Source organism: Ammospiza caudacuta, chromosome 2 (assembly GCF_027887145.1).
Source record: "Ammospiza caudacuta isolate bAmmCau1 chromosome 2, bAmmCau1.pri, whole genome shotgun sequence".
Taxonomy (NCBI): Eukaryota; Metazoa; Chordata; class Aves; order Passeriformes; family Passerellidae; genus Ammospiza; species Ammospiza caudacuta.
The window spans coordinates 44,333,145-44,359,338 of record NC_080594.1 but is presented as its reverse complement, the minus strand read 5'-3'; the positions used below and the strand labels follow the sequence as shown (position 1 = coordinate 44,359,338).

The window sequence follows — 26,194 nt, the reverse complement described above, 5'->3', positions numbered from 1 at the left end:
CCTGACTCATATATTACTTCATTTAGAAAAATAGCCTTTAGTAATGAAATTAAGTTAGATTTAATTGAAAAATTATTTCACAGTTTATTTTTGCTATATTTGAATGGCAATGGAGTTTTTTTTGGTGAGTTTATCTGAAGCAAACAAATGATTTTACAGAATAATGTTATGGCAATGCTACCTTTGTACCATCAACAGTAAGTGAGGACCAGCAATACAATAAAGTTCTTTTAAATAATGGTGACAATTTATATGTACATTAGGATGGATTGTTGTCTTCAAGCCAAATTCTGTCCATATTCTGTTTAGGAAAATTTAAGTATAATTTCATGCAAATTCTCAGGTTTGAACATATCAACTACATCTGTCTACTGCTTGTGATGATTAAAATTTCAAATACTTAATCTGAGAAGCAGCAGATTTCTTAGTTGATATATTGGTAATGGGAAATTATATTCTGAGCTCTGTTTTTAATGAAATAGGCACATTTGGAACAAAGAAGATGAAATAATTGTTATCAGTTTTGTTGTGATCAATGGTATGAGGCAGGATAATAATGGTAATATATCAGCATCCAGACTGATGCAGACTGACTCAGGCATACCTGATAAAACATAACTTACATTTCTCGTGTCTATAAGAATTTCAAAGGATGTCTTTAGGTGTGTGAATCCTTTAGAATCATGTGGCGGGGAGTGCAGCCTCTTTGAGTGGCAGTATTTACAAACAGTTTGTATAGACATGGCAAGAATTATGGAAAGAGTTGTTTTGGTGAGTAGTGGTGGCTTTGAGTGGATGCCAGAAAGTGATGGAGTGCTGAGAGTGGAGAGGGAGAATTTGAATAAACTTGAAATGCTTCAAATGCATTTCAAGTGCATCTTGAATTGCTGCAAATGAGTTTGATAAATTTTATTGAATAAAGGTAGAAAAAGAGATGAAGTTAAAAGAATATCAGCTGTCAGGGGGTCTGTCTTGTACTGGGGTGGTTTTGTGAAATCAAGGGATTAACAAAAACATGGAAAAAGCTGTGAGAATGGGAAGGAATGAGAAAAGAGATGGGATATGAAAAGGCAAGCTTCAGGGACAGAGATGCCCACTACACTTCTGATACTAAATTCATGTTCTGTATTTGCAATTTTATTACCATGAGAAAAAAGGAAGAAAAGATCTCTGAGACTCCCTCAAGTGCAGTAGGTGACAATGAAAATGATGATTATGTTTTGCTCTTTTTTTCTTTCCCCCTAGTGTTATATCATTTTCTTTGGAACCTACTTACACTTCCTATTTGTAAGTATTCATTGGAATATGTTTATTAAGAGCAGTTGTTACACAATGATTGATTGTTAAGATTCTTAGTAGGTATATTGTTGGATAACATTTATGAAGTATTTATGTGAACATTATCTATTGTGCTGCATGCTGTGTCTCGGTTTACTAAACAAGAGAAAAAGAAAGGGGGCAAGAAGTAGAGGTGAGCTTCAGGACAGTGAAAGCTTCTTCCCATGAGATTTTCTGTAACAACGCAATTGAGGTTTGCAGGTGCAAGGCCTCAAGAATAAAACCAAAAGCTTGGGAGTGTAAGAACTGAAATGGAGAAGTACTGCCAGGAAGGCTTTGGAAAGCATTGCCACAGCAGCTGGGGAGAAAGTGTGCAGAGCTGCAAGTGTAAAACAGCCAGCAGAGCTTTAAATGGAGGCTTCTTTAGGGGCTGATATCGATCAGTTGTTCAAACAATCGACTCTGCTGTTATAGCCCAGATTAACACTGTGCCAAGCAGCTAAATGATCCATCAGCTCCAAGTAAACAGAGGGAGGAATGGACTGTCATGAAATGTCTTTTATTTATCCCAAGGTTTTTTGCTTTAAAATGCTTCTTGTAAACAAGGAAAGATACAAAATACCACAATGGAACAAATCAGTAAAAATTGTCTGACTCTATTTCATTACTTATTATAATAATTTTTAAATTGAAATTGGCCATGAATGTTAAGTTTTGTTAAGTTTGGTCAGAATGTTAAATTTTCCAAAATTATTGGTTATCTCCCCTGTCTAAAATAAAATTAAATAGAAGATTTCAGAGAATTGCTAAGATGGGAAAAGACCTCTAAAATCATCAAGTCTCACCATTAACTCAGCACTGCTGTGTTCACCCTTAAACCATATTCCCAAGTGCCACATACACATTCCTGTTGAACATTTCCAGGATTAGTGATATCACCCCTTCCTTGAGCAGCCTGTTCCATTGCCTGACCAATTGCAGTGAAGAAATATTTGCTAACCTCTAATCTAAGTCTCCTCTGGTGCAACCTGGTCACATCCTCTCAGCCTGTCACGTTACCTGGGACAGGAGAACTGATCCCCACCTCACTAGACCCTCCTTTGAAGGAGCTGAACAGGGCAGTGAGATCCTCCTCAGCTTCCTTTTCTCCAGGCTAAACGAGGTCAGATGTTGCTTATCATCTCTGTCCCTTACTCTCTATTAACAGTCAAAGCCACAAGCACTTGCATGTAACAATTTACACACTTTTTTGATTCTAGGAAAAGTTTGGAGTGTCTCTTTCTAGCACAGCATCAAAGAAATTCAATCTATTCACTAGAAATGTTTATATCCTGGAAGAAACACATGGTAAAATGCAGTATTACACTGTGGTCTTCTTTGTGCTGGGATTTTGGTTTGTAGTTACCAGTCATAGAACTCTAGAAATAATTATTTTATTTAGTACACTACCTAATTTACAACAGCTATTTATTACCAAGAAATAAGATTTAATTTTTTTTTTTTTGTTAAAACTGCTCCTGATTGCTCAAATAGGTAACTGCTGTAGCATGACAAGTGGGCATAACCTGGTAATGAGCACAGGGCTGAAATATCTAGAGATTAGAGTTGACAGTAATGGCTGTGTTCAGCCTCTTCCATCAGCAGGAAAGGATTGCAACAGACAGTGAAACAAATTGGTAGCAATGACGCTGAGATGGCAGCTTTACCCTGAACAGAAATTCACTGTGCAAAGAGCTTGTTGTCTTCTGCAAGGCTTCTGACAACTATTGCTGTTTCCCTCATGTGGGGGGGCAGTCAAGGTGTTCTGTAAAATCCCAGTTTAATTAACATTGTTTGGGTTTACATCCAGTAAAGAGGAAAGACATTGCTATTAACAGCCTGCTGTTTTAATTGATTTCATATAGTGTAGAATTTGCCTCTTTCTATTTAGAAATGCTTAGGAAATTTTAATCCTAATTTCTTGAATATGATAAAAGTACTACAAGAAATTAGGGAGTGACTTGAAAATACAAGGAAAGATGTAAATTTATGCATTCTCCAAAATTCTAGGTCATCAAATTGGAGTCTCCAGTACCAGGCAGGAATAAAATGAATTGTCTAATCTGTATCTACTGTCCTTTTTGAAGTAAAACAGTAGATTTCCAGTCACTTCCATATGAAAAAATAACCATTGTAAAATATAACATGACAAGTTGTATTTCTTGCTTCCCCTGGTGGCAGTTTCAGCTAAGATCAAAGACCAAGAACATATTTGGACCAAATCACTTTCCTGAGTCTGAAAAGTCAAGGTGAGGGACATTAAGAGCAATGATGATGCTTACCAGTCTGTGGATAACTACAGTAAATTATTTTGTTTGGCTGCTATAAAAACAGTATCAGCCTTCAAGCACAGAGTTGGAATTATGACAGTTGGATGAAAATCTACATAAAAAATCAGATATTTAGATGAAAATGGGATATGTCTAAGAGAAAATTATGGTCAGTAGAGATTTTAGGAGAAAACATTTTTAATATAATTTTGACTAGGACTTCTACATTTGGCACAAGGGACAGAAAATCAAAGTTATCCTAATAAAAACAAGCAAGTCTATGCTTTATGAGTTCATTGCATACTGCGTTGCTACAAGAAAATTTTGGAAATTCAGACTTCTATGCAAAATTTTTTCTATTACACAGATTATCCCTCATAGAACCTAAAATGTTATCAAGTATTTTGCTAGACAAAATAAGACTTTACCAATGTTGGAGGAATCTGGTTTTATATAACCCTTGGCACTATTGTTCTTCCACCAAATGTACTGTGAAGTTGCATATACACATCATTTGGGATGTTTGCTTTCCCTAGACTTCTATCTGCAGTGGAAATCAGCTGGTCCATTGTCCTTAATATTTACTTCATGTACAACTTGACATCCTTATCACACTTATCTATTTGCCAGGCAAGTTCCTGAAGTACCTAAATTGGTATGGGCACTGAATCATTGATAGCTCAGTAGAGAAAAGCAAAAAATACTTTTGGTTTTTATGAAAAATTACTTCTTGATATGAAAATTTATAACAGCTTTTTTTTTTCTGATACAAAAGCTACTCATATAATTTCAAAACAAAATAGTAATATTTATCAGTAAGAGAAAATTTTCTTTTTCATTGTAATTGCTAGGGATCACACAATTTGAGTAAGAAAAAACTTATCTGCAGCTCAAATAGGTGTTACTTTGGTGATAGCTTTTACAATACAGCATTAAGCATCAAGATGCTCATCATACTTAATGCTTGGGTCTGCCACAGTGAAAGTATGAGAACTGCAACCAGTGATGAGAAGTTTACAGTGGTTTTATTATTAGAAAAACAGTTATTTTAAAATATTAATATAAAATTAAAATTTTAATATATAAAATATAAAAATGCTTATTTTAATAAGCATTATTTAAATAATGCTTAATTTTTCAGGCTTTAAAATGAATAACCAAACTGCAGGAAATCCTGAAAATATTTTTAGCTGATGAAGTATCAGTGTATGGACAAAAAATGGACATGTAATTCTGTGACTATTCTGTGCACAAAAGATAATATTTTTCTTAAATCTACTCCATTAAAAAAGCATTTTGTTCAGGATCAACTCATGCAATTTTAAAGTGTTTCATTCAGAAGAGCAATATAAGGGATGTAGATAGAACTCTATCAGACTTCAAGTTCCTCTTTTCTCCATTCATTAACCTATGGCTTTAGCTCATTGTGCATCAGCTTTGAAACTGGATATGTTAAAGGAGATTACATGACAGCAAAAAAGGAGTTTTTTTTTCCCTTTGTCCCCAGTACCTGGTCATGCTTTAGATTTTAGTGAAGTAAAGAAACAAATTTTTAACCTTTTGATTAATTTCTCATTCTCATGTCGTTAACAGAAATGATAATGAGATGCAATTGACAACATTCCACAAATGAGTAGGTATGGGAATTGTGTCAAAACACACAAAAGAATTCCTGTATTACCACAGCTTTTATTACCACTTTCAAGATTTGTGTCTCTCAACTGATCCAGCTTCACTTTGGGACAATGCCAAAATAAAGATGTTTTAGCCACCACTTTATGAGAGACTTGCTCAGCCTGGAGGAGGCTGAGGTGAGACCAAGGTGCCATCTACTTCCTTATGAGGGGGAGCAGAAGGGACAGGTGAAGATCTCTTCACATTTTTGACAAGACCCAAGGCAATGGCCTGAAGTTGTGTCAGAGCCTGACAGAGTTCAAGAAGCGAACAACACTTGAACAACACTCTCAGGCACGTGGTGTGACTCTTGGGGTGTGCTGTGCAGGGCCAGGAGCTGGACTCCATGATCCTTGTGTGCCCCTTCCAACCCAGCTTATTCTGTGAGTAGTACTATTTTCACTTAGTAAAGTAGCAGTAACACTCTAGCAGCACAGTTAGGAGGAGGTCATAAACTCAAATAGTTGGTTAAATCTATACAAGTTTTGGACAAATTTTAATCATGTCAGGACAGTTAAAGCAATCAGTAATTTCAGTGAGATTTGCATGAAAATAGGATGTTGTCTTTCATTGGTTTGAATAAGCCTTATTTCTATCAATTTGAGGGTTTTCTCTTGTAGAAATGAAATGAATGAAGAATTCTTGAGAGAGATCTACAAAATCCTATTTTTTCATATGCTAAATTATATTAAATTAGCTTTATTTTGACATGAGATATGAAATTACTTTGAAAATCTCTTAGCCTGTGGATTTTTCCCAGTGATTAAAAATTTCCCTTGAAAAGAGATGCTGAAATACAACGAAAAAATCATGTAGCATGTTTTAGACTCCAATTTTTTGGGAATGACTTGAAGTTAAATTGTGATAATAGGGTTTTTTCTTGAATCAAAGAATGATCTTGAAGTTAAAGAGGAGTGAAAGTTTTCCTTCTTACATAAATGGTATTGTTTTGAGTGTTATATTCCTCAGATGAAGATAACTATGCTAAGGACTTTCCTACTAAAATATACCTAGCTAATGTTGTTCAATTAAAAGGTTTGTTGAAGTAAACTCAAATTTTAAAAACATGAACCCCCCCACCAAGAGGATATGTCTTCCATAAAGAGTGTGATTTCCATATAGGCAAGCAGAAGAATAAATTGATTGCAGCTGACAAGGTTTTTAATGCAAAGTTAACTTTGCTACATTGTACTCAAATGAGATACATTAAGTTTTATAATTTCCTGACCTTTATGAACTTAATTTTTCTCTGTTAACATAGCATGGACACTTGATTTACATTTCATTAGTTGCAAGATTCAGTTAAATTACTGTAGATTCCATTTCCAAGCTTGGTCACGCTAAAAGGCTTCTTTCTACTAAGAAATGTTCAAATCATTTTACATGAGACAGGTTTGAAATTCTTTAGCATACCATTTGATCACATGAAACTCTTTTTGACTAAAGTAGCAATATTTTAAATTGGTTTGTATTTTTTTGTCAATATGATTCATATTGACTTAAATAATGGTTACATGGTTAGGAAGTACCTCATGCAGGGAAGTTAGTAAATATAGTCCTTGCTATTCAGATATTAAAATATTTTCTAGACAAGTAAAGCATTGGGAGGTGAGGGCATTTCAGCAGCCGTGCTATCTGTGAGAGAGAAATCAATATTTATAGCAGCATCCTTTCTATATTAAAATCAGCAGAAGAATGTCAGTAGGATTTGATGAAAACTCCTTTCTGTTCCTTCACAAAGATTATCTGATGCATCACTAATAATAAGATATATAAGTTTAAATTTAATATCTTCTCGAAGAATACTACTAGGACTTATTCTATCGATCTGCAGTTTGCACCTCTGTTGGAGAATTTTGCTCAGACATGGCTTATAGAGTTTTGTTCAGACATGCCATAATCATATACAGCTGATTGAAAAGTAAAAGGCAGCTGTAAGCAGCAAATTCTCAAAGCCTGTTCCTGTAAACAACAAAATTCTCAGGCACGTTTCTGTAAACAGCAGAAGTTCTCAGGTTGTTTTTTAATAACAAGTAAATATTTTGCCCTTGGATAGTATGGGAAAGCAAAAGTGACAAACATGGAGGCCTTGAGAACCGTTCATAACAGGATGAGAAAACAAGTCTTGGTCTCAATAACAAACCACAGGTATTGAAAACAAAAGGAGGGGTTGGTGTGTAATCTGTAACCAATGATGAGCTCGGGTTTTGCAATATGTATGAACTTAATTAACACGGTTATAAAATGTGCATGTTAGATCAATAAATGGGAGTTCAATGCTGATCAAAGGATGGGTCGGCTCCCTTCGCTTCTACACACCTCCTCTATCTAATATTTCCTTCCAATGTTACTGAAACCAGTTATATCTCAGTTTGGTCAAAATTTGGTAAATGGAAGACATATGACAGCATGATAATTTCTATCAATTCCCATCACAGAGATGACAAATGTATGGTCACTTACAGCCTTGATGCTTTCAAAGTGTCCACCTTCTTTCTCAAAGTCGATTGGCTGCCCATTGAGTGTCCAGTGGAAGGTGACATCCATGGTGCTGTCGTGAATGGCTTTGCAGCTGAGGACGATGCTCTCTCCAACCGTCAGCTCGATCTTCTTAGGAGTCAGCTCTATTCTTGTAGGTTCTGGAAACAGACAAGTGTTAGGAACATTCAGATGGACATGAACTTATGGTGCCAGACCTAAATGATAGGAATGACTGATGCTGAGTCTACCCTGAGCTTACATTTGTTAGTATGAATTGCAGACAGTCAAATACTGAAAGATATTCATAATATGCTCTGAAGAATGACACTGGGGGTCCGAAGGTACAGATAGTTTCATGGAGTCAATAGGGCAGAATCCTAAACAGGAATCGATGGAACATCTGAGATGGATTAATTAATTAATTAATTAATTTTACAAGTTTCAGGAAAGAGATTTGTTTCGTTTTGGTTTGGTTTTTTTTTTTTTTTTTTGAGACTGCAGCACCTAGAATCTTGCGATTGTATGAAAATTCCGGTTTTGTCATGTAAAATAATAAAAAATATTTCTTGGATTACTAAATACAGGAAGAAGCTTGAAAAATGAAGTCAAAAGGCTTGAACACCTGCAAAGAAAATCCATTAATTCAGCTGAAAAATGAAAAAGAAAAAAAGGTTCAGAAATGGATTGCTATTCAGTAGTGTTAGTATTATTATTAATCTTCTAAGGTATTACCTTTCTCTGGATTTTATATAGATACAATTATTACTTTTATTTAAAGGTTTCTTCTCATGCAGAAAAAGTTAGGGGTAAGTGAGTTCCCAAAGATAAAATATGTTAAAAGCAATATTGATTCCTTTACTTATAGAATTATTTATAGTTTGATTGATTTAATATATATATTAATTCTTATGACACATCTACAATAAAACAGCTGGAGTATACAATCTGATTCAATGTTTGACCAGATGGAGTTTAGTCCCCTTAGCTTGTTGGAAATCCTTTTTTATTCTGCCTGGAGAATAAAAAAGGCTGGTTTATAGTTGGCTGGGGATAATATTTAAGTATTTGTTAAAATAAACCATCATTACCATCAAAGCATTTTTTCATACCTTTAACAGATAGCGATGCAATGATTTCTGCAGATCCAAATACATTTACACCTTGGCATAAATACCGCCCTTCATCAGACTTGGAAGCATTCAGGATTCGCAGACTCCCATGTGGAAGAATAGTTATCCTGGAAAGGATAAGTCCATAAATATATAAATACCTCTCTCATCTTACCAGCCAAACACCATGATGATATCTTTCAGAGATAATAAATAGGATTAAGAACTGCTGCCTCTGTAGCAAGGGATGATGAAGATGATAACTGAATTATCTTCTGTTTCAAAAAGGTTTTAATAAATCCATTTTACTAGTCCTTCCTTAATTCAAAATTTTCACAGAAACATCAGTGGATTAGTATCCTATGACACTTATTAGGGGTGAATAGTAATGAAACTTTTGTAGAACAGTAAAAAAGGTAATCCTTCATAATTTTTCTTCAAAGTTTCACCACTATATTTTTGTCAAATCACATTTCAATTTCAAGCACAGGCTATTCCATCTAGAAAAAAAATGACCTTAGAAATCAGATCTGAGAAGAATGGGAAGCAAAATTCAAAAGACAAGGGAAAAACCCCTATAATTGTATCTGGTCAAAAGAGGATTTATGGCATCACAGCACAGTGTAGCAAAGGGATTTAAATAATTTAAATAATCTTTGCTTTTTGTAGATGGGTCTGTTGCTTTTTTTTCTGAGTCTATAATTGCAGCTCCACTGTACCTCTTGGTAAGTAACCCCACTAAAGCATATTCATGAGAAATGTTTAGCTGCTCACATTCAAATTTTGGTTTTGCTTACACAATATTAATCATAAAATCCGTAAAACAGTGTGTAAATTAACACTCTTTTTGCTCTTCTAAACAGACAAAGACACTGAATTTATTCTATCTTGGAGGTGCAGTCTGGAAGAGCAGTAAATAATCACGGCTCTTTTTCTGACAGAGCACTAGGAGCCTAAAAGGAATATGACAACTCTTTGATGGTGTTTAATCCAAGCCCTGCTTGAAGGTGTTGTGTATCCTTTCCCAGGCTGAGTAGGGGTTGTGACTCTCTCAAAGGTGCTGGGAGATGTCGGCTGGGAGCACGGACACTGGAAGCAGATTATCCTCAGCAAATGCTTTCAGCCATTTCATAGAAGTGGGGGAGGACATGGGATGCTTCCTTCTCCTGTATTTGAAAACTAAGGTAACACCTCTGTGTTAGAGAATCCAAATAAGTAGGTGGGTGGCTCTTTCCCCGGGGTGGGTGGATTTTTAGGTATACCTGTCCCAAGAGGACTTTCTGGGCGATACCGTACAGACTGGCACTCCTTCTGTTGAGAATCCTCTGTGGAGTCTATGGTTAGAAATCATGGAAGGTACAGTACAATGTTGTGTTTTACTCTTGAGAAGTATTTAATCAGGAGTATGGCGCTTATGACAGGACTGGGTTGGGCTCATCAGCAGCAAAAGAGGAAAGGAATTACATTTATAGGCTGTATGTGTTAAACTTCACAGCTGTTACCTTTGATACTAGAAGTGATTTATATAGGTTTAAAAGTGCTCAAATTAAATCATTAATATGAGACTGCACTATTCTTTCTTCTTTCTTTCTTTCTTTCTTTCTTTCTTTCTTTCTTTCTTTCTTTCTTTCTTTCTTTCTTTCTTTCTTTCTTTCTTTCTTTCTTTCTTTTCTTTCTTTTCTTTCTTTTTTTTCTTCCTTCTGCCACTTCCTTCCTTCTGCCACTTCCTTCCGCCACTTCTGCCACCTCCTTCTTACGCCACTTCCTTCCTTCCAATATTCCCTATTTTCTAACTCTGTAAGAAATGGTGGTTTATTATCCAAGGTTCATAAAAATTTCAGTGGAGAAAACAGAATTTCATTCCAATGAAAAATGTGCTTCTGTTCACTTTGGATGTGAAACCACTCACTGCTCTCAGCAGACAGCAGAAGAAAATAATAGCTTCAAAAGTGAATGGGGCAGAGGAAGGACATGCCAACTCAAGGGTTCCCCAGTACAACCTGAGGATGCCTCTCCCATCCTGCTCTAAAAACATTTACACCAGTATTTGAGTCACGTTATTTGTCTAAAGGTAATTTTATAGAAAACGTTATTGTATTAAGCAAACGACTCTGAATTCGAGTTTTGAGGGTTTGATTTTTTTTCCCAACAAATAAGAAGGCTTGAAACTTTGTTACAGTATGTCACGCCTCTGAAGAAACATTCTGCTTTAGAAACTGACAATGATGCAAACTTCCTTCTTCGCCGCTCCTTCTAATTTAAAAAACAATTCTATCAACATGCTCAGTTTTCAATGTTCTGATGACATAATTTGTATGGCAATAGTTTTTGCAGAACAATGATAGTTCTCATCAATATACTGACAGGATCAGTAAAAAGCCCAGGATATTCCTTTAATTTTTGCAAATTATAAAAGCTTATACACTATTTAGGTCCTGATATAAAACAGTTTTGGAATTCTGACCTTGGAGGAAAAGAAATTTAGATGCATATGGAGGGTTATCTAATGAATCTTATGGATATTGTCAACTACATTTCTCCATAGTTAAAAGCTCCTGTTATCCATGAGGGAAAGAGTAATCACTCAATCAAAGGAATTGCAAACACATTTGCTGGTGAATTATTTGGCTCAGAAATTAATATTTTCTTTAAGGTGCACTCATCTGTTCTCCCTTTTTTTGTGTGTGTTTGGGAAAGAAGCCAGAGGCCTGGTTATGATGGAAACTGAAATGCTTTATTTATGCATACAATACTTGCTGCACACAGCAGGATCATAGATTTCTCCTCCTTCCCTGCCAGTATCTCTCAGTCACAGAGAGACCACCTGTGAAGCATGTCTACATATTTTAACAAAAAAGTTTCATAGCAAAAAGTTTTTTTCACTTCATAAATAGAAGGTAAGCAAAGAGAGGAAAATGGGGCTGGGGTAGAATTAAGGACAATTCAGGAAAAGAAGCAACCCTAAATTATTAACTAACTAGCAACTGAGGGACAGATGATGATAGATTAACAAATAGAAAAAAGATGGTTGAGAGATCACGGTGAGAGTTTGGAAATTATTTTATTTAAGTATAAGAAAAATTATTGTAGTCACATAAAGGAGATGGATATTTTCCAAGGAAGGTTTCTGGAAAAAAGTGGCACAAAATCAGTGTCTTTGTAAAAAAGAATTTTCATCTGTCTAATAACATGAAGAAAAGGATATGAGAGTTAATGTCTCATGTCATGTCAAAAAATATTTTGTCTTGAGATCAACTGCAACAGAGATTTTAACAGTAATTGCTAGGAAAGTGGAAGTAAGATATAACAGCAAATGGATTTCAGATAAAATTGAACATGGGTTAACCTAAGTACATTGAAAGAGATTAAACTATTATAATATTCCATAAAAAGAAATATTTTCTAGAGAAAATAAGTGCAGATTTAGTCTTCCATGGGTTTCAAGAATTATTTTCATGCTGAAATTCCCATGGTTGGTTAAATACATTTAATATAAAAATCAAGGATTTTTAAGAAAGTGGTTGAAGAAAAGACTTCTTTTTTTCAGAGAGAGAAATTGTTTTTTATACTATGATATTATTTTTCAGAGTTTCCAGGATACGAAAAGGCTGCTAAAAATTTGATTAAATAAATGGTTCTTTGAGACAGCAACTGAGCAGTAGGTTGGTAGAAAAGCAGTAGTTGTGACTCTGAACTAAGAGGACCATGCAGTAAAGGAAAATGCAACCCTAGAATATATCAGATACCAATGTGCATCTCTTTATAGAAGTATTAATACATGAAGTGCTGAGGAAATATAATTAAACTAATTTTGATCATCAGTATTCAGAAAGATTAATTCTAATCAAGCTGACATTTGGAAAGATCAACATGATGACCAGGGAGGAAAGAAAACCTTTTGTTCTGGAGTCTGCTTGTAAAATTAAAACTGCACGGTGAGATGAGTTTCTATATTACATGTTAATTCATAGATCTTGTCAGCAGCCAGTTGAACTTCTATTAAAGGTAAAAAGGTGCCGATGTCTAATTCACATTGCAGATCTCCACACTTTGGATCTCAACCTGGAACTGAATCTCACCCTCAAATCTTAATTTAGTTCTCCAGATATAAGTACATTTCAGGATCTGGCATAATTTCTGGGACAAAATCCCAGCTGCTGCAAGGCATGGAAATTAATTTCCTCATTGTCCCCACTTGCTGTGGTCTTGTTTCTGAAATGAAGCTGTCTGAGCACCTGAACTTCCATTGAAGCTAAAGTAGAAGGGATGCTTGAGGACTCAATTGCTTTTCAGATAAAAATGGGAATCCATCTGTGGAATGGAACTAGAGCTATTCCAAAGAGAAGCTTTGGAGAGTGGACAGTGTGGATAGTATCAATTTTTGCTTCTCCTATTGATCCATGCTACCTGCTCATGCAGAACCTGGCTATCCATTAGACACCTGCACTGGGCTGACACACATGACAGAAGACCTGTGAGAGAGTGTAAGTTCTTGAAGCACAGACATGGAAATCAATTAGCCGCAAGCTTCACTGCCAATGAAGCTGAAACCCCCCCAACAAATTAATAATTAAAAGACCTAAATTGAAATTGAATGTGATTTCAAAGTATGCTTTATATCTCTGCATATTATAATTTTCCACTCTGATTTTATCAGAAGTAGTGCAGCTGTTGGATGCCCAGCTTGCCAAGAACATCAGCAAATTTGGACATACATATTAGCAGCATTTCTAGAATGTCAGCTTTGCTAATGACTGCATAATCTGCTAAATTAGTTAGAGAACTGCTACAAAGCCATAGAAATATGAATGAGAGTATAAATTTTCCTCTCCAAGGCTTCAGGATTGGACTTAGATTAACACTGGAAAATACTCAGCAACTGTATTTTTCAAAAAATATTTTAAAATTAGTATTTTAACTGTAAAAACATTGCAGTCTATTCAAAGTTTATAATCACCAATAAAAGTTTAGATTGAAAACACACAGTACATTTGTTTAAACAAAAATGCATTAGCTCACTCAGATCAGGAATTTTGTCAATTTTGTTCTTCTTTCAGCAATGAAGTATGCATCAGGGAGAGTAAGTCTTTGATAAAGAATGTGCAGCTTCATCTGGAAGGATGAAATTCCACACTGTTTGCATATGGGATGTTGACATGAATAGAAAGGTGTTCTCTGAGGCCAAGTGTTTGCTAAGAAGCTGATGGATGGAAATCAGGCTCATAAGAAATGCTGGATCTTTTCTTATGGATGGTGTTTGGGCATCCTTTATTTAGCAGTCTGGAATGCCTTCTCTTAATCTTCGGACTGACAGGAGGTAAGGAACATGCTGATGGAAATGAGCAGAGTGTAAGGTCCCTACAAATGTGCATGGCAAAGCTCAGATTCCTTTGGGTTTCATGTGATTTAGAGAATGGGAGTAGGATATGATATGATATGATATGATATGATATGATATGATATGTAGGAGTTGCTGTAATGGGAAGTTTTGAATTTTTTTTTACAGTATTTTGATTAAAAGGTAGCAATTTTTTTTCCTTCCTGCTGCTCTGTTTACAGAAAAATTTTGAGAGTTATGACTGTTAACTCTGGTCTTATGTTGAGGGGAGGGAGTAAGACATGGGAAATACAGACGTCATTGTTTTGATATAAAAAAAGGAGATCTATTCTGCCTCCCATATAATTTTTCCTTTGACTGATTCTTTAGTATAAATGAAATGTATTAGTAGTGCAGATACTTTTACTGTTCCCCCGTCTTACTAAAAAATTATTAGTTCATTAACAGCTGGTATAACCCACCATGGAAATTCTCAGCTATTATTTGGAGGTAGTAGAGGACATACTATTTTATGTTGAAAATTGATGCTGGAAATTTTCAGCCTTCTTTATCACCAGGGACAGTTTTACCTTGACCCACTGGGGCCAGGATGTGCATTTGTTCTCCATATCACGTTAGATCAATGAGCAGAGATTTCCATCAAGATTCAGATAATGAGAAATGGAAACTCTAATTTTCATTCTCTAGCATCGTTCATAGCAGATTCTCACAAGCAGATGTCTTGAGGCTGTGGTAGAAATTGTTTCTGGATGCTGAAGAAGTTGAGGCAGCAAACATTACAATTGCTGCACAACAATTTGGGATTTTACTAAGCACTTCTTACACAGTGCTTCAGACAGGGACACAGTGTCTGGATCTTAATTGAAATTAATGTCAGGCAGCTTATACTTGGAGCTCCATATTCTTTAAATAACAATTACAGAGTAAGAAAAAATAGAAGCCAGATGTACCATTTTTGGTGGGGAGGAAGAATTAGAAATGGGTGGTTTGGTTAGGCTGTAGATATTATTATCTTTCTCTGTTTTCAATTAGTTCTTCTGGCTTTCAAACCAAAGAAAATTTTTACTGCACATTAGAGATATAACCACAGCAATAAGGGAAGCATAAGATTTAGTTAAAACCTTTACAAACTTTAACATCTAGTAACTGGAATGAAAAAGAAAGTTATTGATGGCCAGAAAATCATACCCTGCATTTTTCATTTGGATCTAAAATCAGGAGTATGAAGTTGGTTTGTCTGCATGTTGGAAATAAGAATTTTAAAGATGCAAATGGAGAGAAGCTGCACTGACTCATTTAGCCTGTGGCCCCTCACAGTGTTCTGATCTGAACAATCTGTCATTTGACATTAGTTTGGGTTTGGGATCTGTCAGTTTCTTTTAATGTAGACTACAAGGAATCAGAACAAGTATTTGTAAATAGTTGAAAACCTTATTTCTCGCTGAATGGCTTTGGACTATCTCATTCCCTTTTACTTTCTCTTGCTCCTTCATAATAGATCCACAAACCTCTAATGTTTACAGAAAATGGATGTGAGTCATTGCTATAGTAAAGCCACTTAGATAAGCAAAAGAAAATCTACTTTATATTAATTTTTTAATAATATCACCCTAGATAATTTTTATTTTAATATTCTTGACTCAATTAGGAAAAAAACCCTATATTTGGCATAGTCTCTTGGCAAAGCATGAAATTATTTGGATTTTCTTCACGTCATGTTTTCAAACATTTATAATGGTGCAATTCCTGTGTGTGATATCTTAGGTCATTGGAATATGCTAAACCTTATTATTAATATCCCACAAACTACTTCCAGCTCTATTTAAGCTAATCTATGCAAACTGTCTTAGGGCAGTTTCTTTCAAAGTGTCACAGCCAGGCCTTTCATTTGTCCTTGCTGATTGCTGCACAGGAACATTTGTGCATGAAAATACATAGCTCTCCCTGGTGCAAATGTTGTCCATGTATGTAAATATAATTTCATGTGGATGACACAAGAAATTATTTTTTGCTAACAAATGTGGTTTCTGTTCTAAGCCCAGGGAATAAATATGATCTCTGCAGTGCTTCTGTGCAGTAAAATCTGGAAAACACTGATATGTCACAATCAGAAGGGTCTTTAGGAGTGCTTTTTTCTTTGTACAAACCAGCTAGTCATTATTATTTTAAATCATCCTTTGCATTTATGAAGTTATTCAAACCAAAACTTAAGCACATAATTTGCTTTAAAGACTCTATTAATAGCACCAATGCCAAAGATGATAGAAAGGTGCTAAAAATTGAATTTCTAAGATAATAAACAAGATAACTGAGGTAATAATTTGAAATAGAGCCTAACTGTAAAGGTAACAGAAATTCACATCAGTGAATTTAGAGTGAATTTGATTGGTGTATAATTAGAGAAATTATACACCAAGCAAATATTTAAATTATTCTCCATTTTTACTGGTATGCTCGAGGAAGTGTTGGTACATATTGAAAATTTAATATCACTTTACTAATTGGTATTTTGTTGTGTTGCTCAAATATTTTACCGTCAAATGTGTTTCATCTTGAGCAAAGAAAGAACTGGGAGTATTACTCAGAAGACACATGAGGGTAAGTGTTCTAGAAACACTTGTTCAAAAAATTGTTAGGAAAGGCCATTTAAGGTCTTTTCTGCCCTGCATTGAAGTCCAAGACTTCCTTTAAAAGCCCTTATAAAATACAATTGGTTTAGAGCAATTTGTCTCTAAACATGCTGAAAATACTCTAAAATTATTAAAATGTTCTTTCATATTTTTAAAATCCATATCATACTTTTGACCCATTTAAATTTTATATACATTTTAATATTTAAATATTTTTAATAATTAAATGTGTTCCTCTTTTTTTGCACACTGTTTCAATGTCAGAAATTTTTCCCTGCTGCAAAAAGGTTCCTTCTTTTCAGGAAAAGCTTTATCACAATAATTTTCTCTGTGTTTCTAAGTGACAACAATGAATTATTAACTTACTCTCTTTTACTCAGAAGCTTAAGAAATAAAAACTTCTGCAAGGTCTGCATGATCCCTCCAGGAAAAGAAAAATACACAGGAAACTTTAGTTAGTCTAAGATATTTCTGTGTTTCACTTGTTAGTTAGAAAAGTAACATTAATACTCAAAGGCAGACTTATATGCAAGTGGTAAAATTCAAATAGACCAGGTGCTCAAGGAGGCAGATCTTCAGCCAGTGTAAAATAACATTATTTCATTCAACTACATGATTTTTTTATGGCTTGTACTAAATAAAACACGTCTCAAAACAGCCAAACTATGCTATGCTTGAAGAGTTAACATTAACTTCAGCAATATAATATGAAGAGTAGAAACTTAAATTTCATTCAAATTATATTCTTGTAAATTGAAGACTGTTAATTATATGCTTACATGGGAAGTTTTCATATGCTCATCATATGAAAGTCATCTAGCAGTCATCTAGCAAAAGCACTATTGTTGTAAGCTGTGTAATGATGCCCAGTCAGATGGAACCTGCTTTCCAGTGTTGATTCTACAGCACTACTAGAATATTAACTGCAAGTGATGCTTTTATGTAACACAGCAATGACATTGAATATTTCCCACCTCTCTGAAAAATTCTTTTCTTAGATATATTGTTACTGCTTTCATGTGAATAGAAGAACTGGATAGAAGAGAATAAATTATTGTTCTGTATTAAACCCTTGCTCTCAAGAAAAATAAACACAAACAGTTATTGTGTCCTCCCCCCACTAAAAAAAAAAAAACCCAAACCATTTCAGCTTGCAGGTAATTAATATGCATTGTTTAAGACCCCTCCCCATTGATTGAGGTATTTTCTACTTGGTAGTGCTCTCTCCCTGGCATACATAGTCAGTATTGGAATGCCACAGGGAGCTGAATGCCCTAATCCCAAGCCAGGAGGTAAAGGACTAGCAGTCAAACTGATGGGTGGATGCTTGAGAAGGAAGCTGACTGGTGAGAACCAAATCAGCAAGAGGGTTGTAAATCCTTCTAAAATAGCCAGCATGGAGGTTTGAAAGGATAAGAACTTTCTGTGTCCCATTCATATAAAGCATCAAAACACACCAAAGAAAGCATATTCTTTCCCAACATTTTCAGAAATAGGATAATGAGATTTATATGGTCTTGTAAAGGAAGGCTGAGATAGTTTTAATGGTCTACTGTTAAATGCTATTAATGTAGCATTCTGTTAATTTGTTACTTTTGAATGAATTTTGCAAAACTGTGGTTTCAACCATCTCATATCTGATCTCAGTAGTAGTACAGAGACAGGACAGGTGAATGTGGCAATGTCTGCCTTATCCTCACATCAAACTGACTCCATTGTCAACTGGAGACATATCATATGGTAGGTACTGCTGGATTCTGGAAGATGAAGACTGATTGCTTTCATCATTATTGTGCCTCTGGAAGAGTGTGCAAAGTCTGCCCTTACTGCATGTTGGTCCAGGTAGAAACTCTTTGGAGAGGAGATTCATTAGCATGATGTATGTTGGGCTTGGATCAATAGCTAAAAGTTCTTCACGAGTTGTTTAGAGCTGTCAGTATAAGATTCAGTGCTCCACAGAACTGCTGGCCTTCCAACCATTGCTGTTGTGAAATAGCCCCTATTTTCTCCCTGTCTAATAACCATAAGGTCTCAGCTAGACTACAAATGAGTTTGACATGCTGTTTTCATGAAAGATACATGATCTAGAGGGGACACAGTCAAATAATTTTCAGTATAAAATCAACTTCTGAAAATGGGAAAAGAATAATTTGAACATAGATTACTTTACTTCCAAAATACATTTGCTGAGATGCTTAGAGAATTTTGAGCATTTATAAGCTTGGTAGATTGTACACAATAAAAATGGCATGTATTAGTACAGCAATAATGGGATAGAATAGAATAGTTGGTCCTGCTTTGCAGTAAGATGTCCCTGCTGGTTCGCTGGTTATTCATATCAGAGATTACCATGCTGTGTCCAGTAAGGGGCAGTCATTACTTGTTTGCTTAGTTCTGTGATATTTCCGAGTTTACCCTTGGAAATTCCAACGCTTCTTTTTCTATCATCTTCACTGACAATTAGATCTAATGTGAAAGATCTCAATAATCTCTTGCTACATCCAGAAAGAAAGCAAAGGCTAGAGGTGAAAAGCTATCTCATGGCTCCATTACTCCACACTACTTCACACCTTTAGACAGGAGCTTTACAGTGGAGAAATCTGTGGGATAGAACAGACTTCATAAAAAATGTGTGGAGTGAAAGCACACCTGACAAACAACCTTCCATCCATCTATGGTTCCATGATGCATCTCTAACCTATTTCTGTGACACAGCTCTGGATTTCTATATCATTTACACTCAACACACTTCCTGACTGCATCCTCGACAAGGGGTGTGCTCAAAAGGCCATACTTCTACTAACAACACCTTGCTGTTTATTAAGATATTGGTGAAAGAATAGGTTTCAGAAGCCTTGATTATAAATAGTAGTGCAGAGCAAAGGCTGTGCTGTTTCTACAGCTCATGCAAAATTACCAGAGGAAAATTTGTTCTGGAAGACAGCATTGCTGGAATACTACCTTTCCTCCTAATGGACAACTCTCTCTAATTAGTTATCTCTTTTATTAGTAAACCCACAGGTTAATGATCCTACTTAGAAGGTCATGCAGTGTTTAAACCTTTATGAGAAGTAAAAAAATATATCTAACTAAGCTTTAAATCTGAGAGATCTACATTAATTTTCTTACGTTTCGTGAAAGAACCAATCTGACCTGTGGATGTAGACATCTTGCAGGAAGGAGAGACAATCAGTTCAGCAGAGAGACAGTTTAAAAGCATTGGCTCAGCACAAAAATACTTCCAGACTGTAGGAGTGGTAAATGGGATTTTGACTAAAATGAACTAGGATCTTATTGACTCCACTTTTCAGGTCAGATGAGTTCATTTTGCATTCTGGGGGGGAAACAGCTACTATGGCTGGAAAACTAGGTGAAACAAGATTTATTTTATTCTCATGTCACAAGGTGAAATACAGTCTATTAACTGGAAAAGGCAGTTAAAAAGACACATGTTCCCTCCAGAGAACCACATTGCCACTAAAGGTGAAAAGGGTACAAAGTTCTTACTGACAAACAATTTATTGATTAGAGTTGTTTGAACCTTAGAAGCTTTAGTTTACTCTGGAATATCTCACACTTCAGCCACAACTCAAAAATTTTGATTACAGGTTGGAATAACAGTTCAGTAGGACTTGATTCTGTTCAAAACTTCAGTTTAAAACTGTATCTATCTACAGCTGTATTGCCGTGCATGGAAGATAACAGATGGAATACCTGCAGTGATATAAGATATGTGCAATAAAATGTGACAAAAATAATAGAACAAGAAAAAAAAAAGTCAGTGACTCTATCTGTGCTACTCCACCAGGCTGCTCCCAAAGATGGCACTTGTTTTAGAATCAGGTGTCCCATCACGCACAGTGAGAAGGTCACATACTTTTTTGGGGGAAACACTCTATGTGAAAAAAAAGGTGTCCTCAGGCCAAGTCTATTTTGCTTTATGCATAAACTGCCCACACACAACCTCTACATCCTGTCTCTCAGTGCATTTCTTGCTTGTGCATGGATGGAAATTTGTGGTGGCCACAGGCTCCAGAGACGAGCAAGAACCAATGAAAGTGCTTGGACAGAAAATGCAAATGCTAATTTTGTGGTGTTGAATGCCCACATAATTTGAAGGATTTGGATGACTTTTGGGTTTCTCTTCCTTCTACCAGCCACAGGTTCTCTGATGGATGAGACTTAATGTCCTCCAACACTTACTTATCATGGTAAGTTTGGGTATACATCATTACATCCCGCTGGTCAGACCACAGGTTATCAGTTGTGGGTTGCTAATTTCAAGATATAAACTGTCATGGTTGCAATGCCACACCACATTAGAGAGGATCTCATATTGGTCCATATTGGTCTAGAGGCAGAAGTAAATTTTTGTGTGGCATTAGCTATGTCACACCGACAGACTGGTGACATAGTAGCTATGCAATCATTCAAAGATATCTGCTGTTGTAATTATATTGGGAAACTCTAATGATAAAATCTGGCTCTTGTTTCCTATTTGAGATGGTCAAAGCAGCATTAGAGCATTCACATGGCACACAACTCCAAGCTTACTATCTGTCTTCATACCAACGGTCTCAAAAAAAAGGCATCTTCTCTCATCAGCATAGAGACAAGAACATGATACTTCTTCAGTGATATAATTTCCTTGTTCGCTTAAATTCTACTTCCCTTCTCAAACTTACTTGCTTCCCATTCTTTCTTCCCTAACTCTTCTTTTCTGCACAAAATGTTATGTTATGATATTCTCAAGATGTTAAGATGTTGCTACATCTCACTTCTTCCCTAACCTTACCTACGAAGTGCATTATCGATGATGTTGGAATGGAGCTGGGAACACAGAAAGTAGGATGAAAAAGTTACTGACTCACTAGGGATAACCTGCTGGCAGATATGCAGTTGTGTCCTGTAATTCTACAGCTAGACTAATCAGAAAACACTCCCTATTTCATAATTTTATATAGTTGTGCTGTAGCAAGCTCCCTTCTCAGGATGACAGGGAGGAGTACTGAATCAACAGAGACCTCACTTACTACTCTATATTCACATCTCACTTTTAAACACAGAATTATTTTCCAGAAATTTAAAAGAATTTTAATCTATTTTTAATAACTTTACTTGTGTACTCTGAATCTATTAGACCAGCTAACTACTTGCCAGGGACCTGGCAAGGCTAAGCTAAGTATCTAAAGGCAGTAGTGTGAATGTGTCCTTAGAGCAGGTAGTGACAGATGGCACAAGTTCTGCCCATCATTTTGCAGTTCACTGTGTTGGCATCTTTCTTTCCCTGTCTTCAGAGGTCTGGGAAAATACACAGTCAGGGATCAGAGGCAATGAAAAGAAAGATATTTTTCCTAGTGATACAAAGATGACTACATACAGGTTTATTGAAACCTGATGAAAGATTGCTGAGCTAAAAGCCAGCCTGAAGGGAAGGATGACCCTTCCAAGGACACAGTGAATGAGGGTAACTTGTTTATAGTTTCACCTTTCTGCTGCCAAGTTTTCTCCATTTAAAAAATGGCCCTTGATTTTACTTCATTTCTAAGAAAACATAGCTCCTGTGGTTCAAAGATTTTTAGCGATTTAAGCATGCTCACTTTGATGAAAATTGCAGTAAAATCCTCAGAACTCTGTTTGACTCATGCTCCTATCACACTTGAATTCCTGCTGAACTGAGATTATGCTTATAACCTCATCCATAATTTTTTTCCCTTATTTTTGAGTGTTTGAACTCAGACCCTTTGCAGTCCTCTTCACATAGTTGCTTGGATATGATTATAGGATTGTTTATGGATTTTGCAAAAGTAGTATGTAAAGAGCAATTGGCCTTTTAAATCAAGATTTCACAGCTTCTTCCGTGAATAGCTGGCAAAAACAAATTGCTTTTTTATAAGAAAATTTTATTTACTGTTTTTATTGAGAGTGGAAACCTAAGCTGCCATTTAGCAGTGGAGCTGCGGAAGGGAACACAGTGAGGTGGGGTCTTTGCTACAAGGATCAGAAAAAAAAATCCCTTTGAGAGTGAATTATAGTTTAAAACCTTCAAATGTAGGGTCAGGATTGACTGTGATAAGGCTTAGTGATACACAGAAATATGTGTATATTCAAGGTGCTGCTTGACAAGTTCCAAGCTCATAGATGGAATTTTATTTATGGACATTTATAAACACTCCAACTTATGGGCTTATCTTTACTGTGGAAGCACTTTGATTTATATCTTCAAATATAGAATCTAAGGAGATTCATACTCAAATACAGACTGATAGCATGAATTGTGAAATATCTGAACTAAATGAAATTAGCTCAATTATCATATGTTTATAATGCAGTAACATTATGAGTCCTGTACCACCAATCTTCCGATTGGAACATCCTTCCAATACTTAAAGTACACTTAGAAGAAAGGTGGGAACATTTTTAATGAGCCTTGTAGTGATAGGACAATGTGCAAGGACTTGAAATCAAAAGAGGGTAGGTTAGAACTGTATATAAGGAAGAAATTTTTCACGATGAGGGTGGTGAAGGACTGGAAAAGGCTGCTCAGAGAGTTGGTAGATAACCAGTCCCTGAAAACATTCAAGGTCAGGTTTGATGGAGCCCCGGGCAGCCTGATCTAGCTGAAGGTGTTCCTACTCATTGCAAGGGGTACTAGGGGGTCAATTCTGATCTGATCTCTTCTATGGTTCTATGAAAATAGGAAAATAGTTGGTGGAAAAGAAGAAAATAGTCTTAAAATAAATGACAATGTAAAGGGTTTTGCCTCATATGAAAGAAGATGCAATGAATGCAGAACCAATATCCATCAATTTGAGTTTAGCTGCTTCTGTGATCCAAGAAGGGAAGATGCATTCAATGCCTGTAGTCTGTAGTGGAAGAAATGAACAGTCTACTTCTTCAGCTGCTCAGCAATGACATGAGCAGCAGATAAATCAGCTGTCTAATCAGTTGGCCCCACTGCCAAACATGAAATAAGTATAGATTTGCAGTAATTATCATTGCAAAGCGGTCATTAGTGATCCCTATACCTGTGTGAAGAGTTTGAGACCTCTGAGTCATTTATGAACCATGGCCCACTGACCATTCTTTCACAGACTACTCTTTCTACCTAATTGTGATTTGTATCTAAAAGCTTTTCTTGGTCAGTATGGAATTAGTTGTATTTATACTTTGTTTCTCCACATTTGGTATTTATTTAAAGAACCAAGTAATGACTGTCTATACAATAACAAGAATGTCTTACCTTAGGCTTCATGGTTAAGCAAAGGAAATTATTAAGAGACTTATTATTCTTATCCCTGCACAGTGAAGGTAAAATAAAACTTTATTGTTACTTTCTAACCAATTTCCTGCAAGGGCCAGGCACTTTCCTGGGTTTCACCTAGGAAGGACAGATACGAGAAGAGTGGTGAGGGACAAATTGGGGTGAAGAAAATGTCGGACATTCTTTTGCTGCCTGTGCACCCTTAGAATGAATGCTAGCTCTTTTCTGAACTCCTCTAGAATATGGGCACTGTGATTCAAAAGTCACAATTAGTAAAGAAGGCAAGGTAGTGTAAAATAATCAAAGAATAAAACACTACAGACTGAAGCCCTTAGGCAATGCTGCCATAAAAAAATAAAACAAAAAACAAAGGGTGAGATGAAAGATTCGTGTTCACTGTGACTATAAAGAAACCTTATAGCTGCAAGCTAATATCACGTCTTCTACAGCAATTTTCATCTCAAAATGAGAATGTTTATGTTGTTGACATTATACATAATTTTAACCTCAAAGTTCTAAGTTCACCACAAAGCAAGGGGCTTTGAGATAAGATATAGGTTTAATCCCATCAGATACTTTTCTGATCTGGTTTCACATCTGAGTGTTTGAAGATACAGGGCTTGAGATCTTGCTTAAGCTCAGCTATGCTTTAATTCTTACAGCTGCATGATCACTCAAGTTTTTTTATTTTCTCGTTTTTTTTTTCTACGTTGTCTATGATCCAATTCTAATTTTCCATTTAAAGATGAAATCTTGTAGTTCTAAGAATACTTTCAGAAGGCAAGTAGTCTTTCCTGTAACACAATAATGACAAAACCTTCCCTTTTATTTTGCTTTTGCTTTACTATAGAAATTTAACCAGGTTGTAGGCAGCACATAAGCTAAGAAACCACAGGAGACATTTGTGTCCAAGGTCACCTTCTGGGAATAGGTACCTTCTAAAAACCTTTTTGGCTGATGTTCTGCCTGAATTATAAACTCGATCAGAATTAGTAGTCCACTAGTTCCTTGTTTATAATCAAGAGAAAAATGTAGACCATCAAGAAATTCTTGGATGCAACACAGGTGTTGAACCATATTCTTAGCTGTGATGATACAAATGTATGTTTGAAGTACAAATAATACTGGTTTCCTACCCATGTGTGTGAAAATATGCATGATGGAAAAAAGGAAAATGTTTTAGTACTAGATAATTAATGTTTAGAGGATTTTCAAGTATTCTAGGGATACTATTCTGGTATCTAACGCCATAGAATTAGCCATGGTTGTGAAAGGTTCAAATTTACTACAGGATGTTATTTTTATTTCTCCCAGATTTCTGGAATTTCTTTAACTTTGAACAAAAAATGACATATTTTGATAAGAATATTTAAAAAAATATTTTTAGTATTCAACATTCTGCATCACTAGTCATATAAAAAGTGTGAAATATTTCGAGTTTGGCCACTAAGTTGAAGTAGTTTCTATGAGATGGGATGAAAGAAAATAATAAAATTTGGGATCAAAGACAGGGACTTTAAAAATTAATTTAATAGGTTTTTGTCCAACTAAGCTCTATAGCAAGTACAACTGACTTCCAAAAAATAGTGCCAAGCCTTACTTCCTCCTCTTTATAACTCATTTTACACAACAATGTTCTTATGTACAGAAATTTGTTTAAATAAATCATTGGTGCCTGAACAGAAATCCTGAATTGTTATTGGAGTAATATTTTCATGTGCAAAATGTTGCCAGTTAGGCAAAAGTTACCATCTTTACCAGAAAATATTAAATAAAAGAAATTTAAAATGTTTCCACTTAAATTAGGCCTGTGTTAGTTGAGATTTACAGATTAAGGCTTGATTCATTTAAGGCAATATCTATCTAATTAATTACACAATTACCATGTTCATCTTTGTAAATGCCATATGAATTAATCACCATGTTTAAGCAACTAATGCCTTGGCAATTAAATAATGACTTGGGTTTCATTGTATGGAGCTACATTAGTTCTTGATCTTCATGCTGGGACACTAGCCATAAGATTTGATTTCATTTGGTCTAATTAATAGGAAATTGTTAAAATGAAACCCACAAATGCAGAAATTCAATTTAAAGGTTCATACGCCTGA

The 26,194-nt window shown here is 35.5% G+C and overlaps 1 protein-coding gene across 1 annotated transcript in view; it reads right to left on the bottom strand.

Annotated features, from left to right (window-relative positions):
- CNTN5 (contactin 5) overlaps positions 1–26,194 on the bottom strand; it is a 607,373-nt gene that overhangs the window by 57,170 nt on the left and 524,009 nt on the right. Inside the window, exons 15-16 of the mRNA XM_058822197.1 lie at positions 8,852–8,979; positions 7,725–7,900 (exon numbers count right to left, since the gene is read on the bottom strand). Of these exons, the coding sequence (XP_058678180.1) occupies positions 7,725–7,900; positions 8,852–8,979 (304 nt within the window). The remainder of the gene's footprint in view (positions 1–7,724; positions 7,901–8,851; positions 8,980–26,194) is intronic.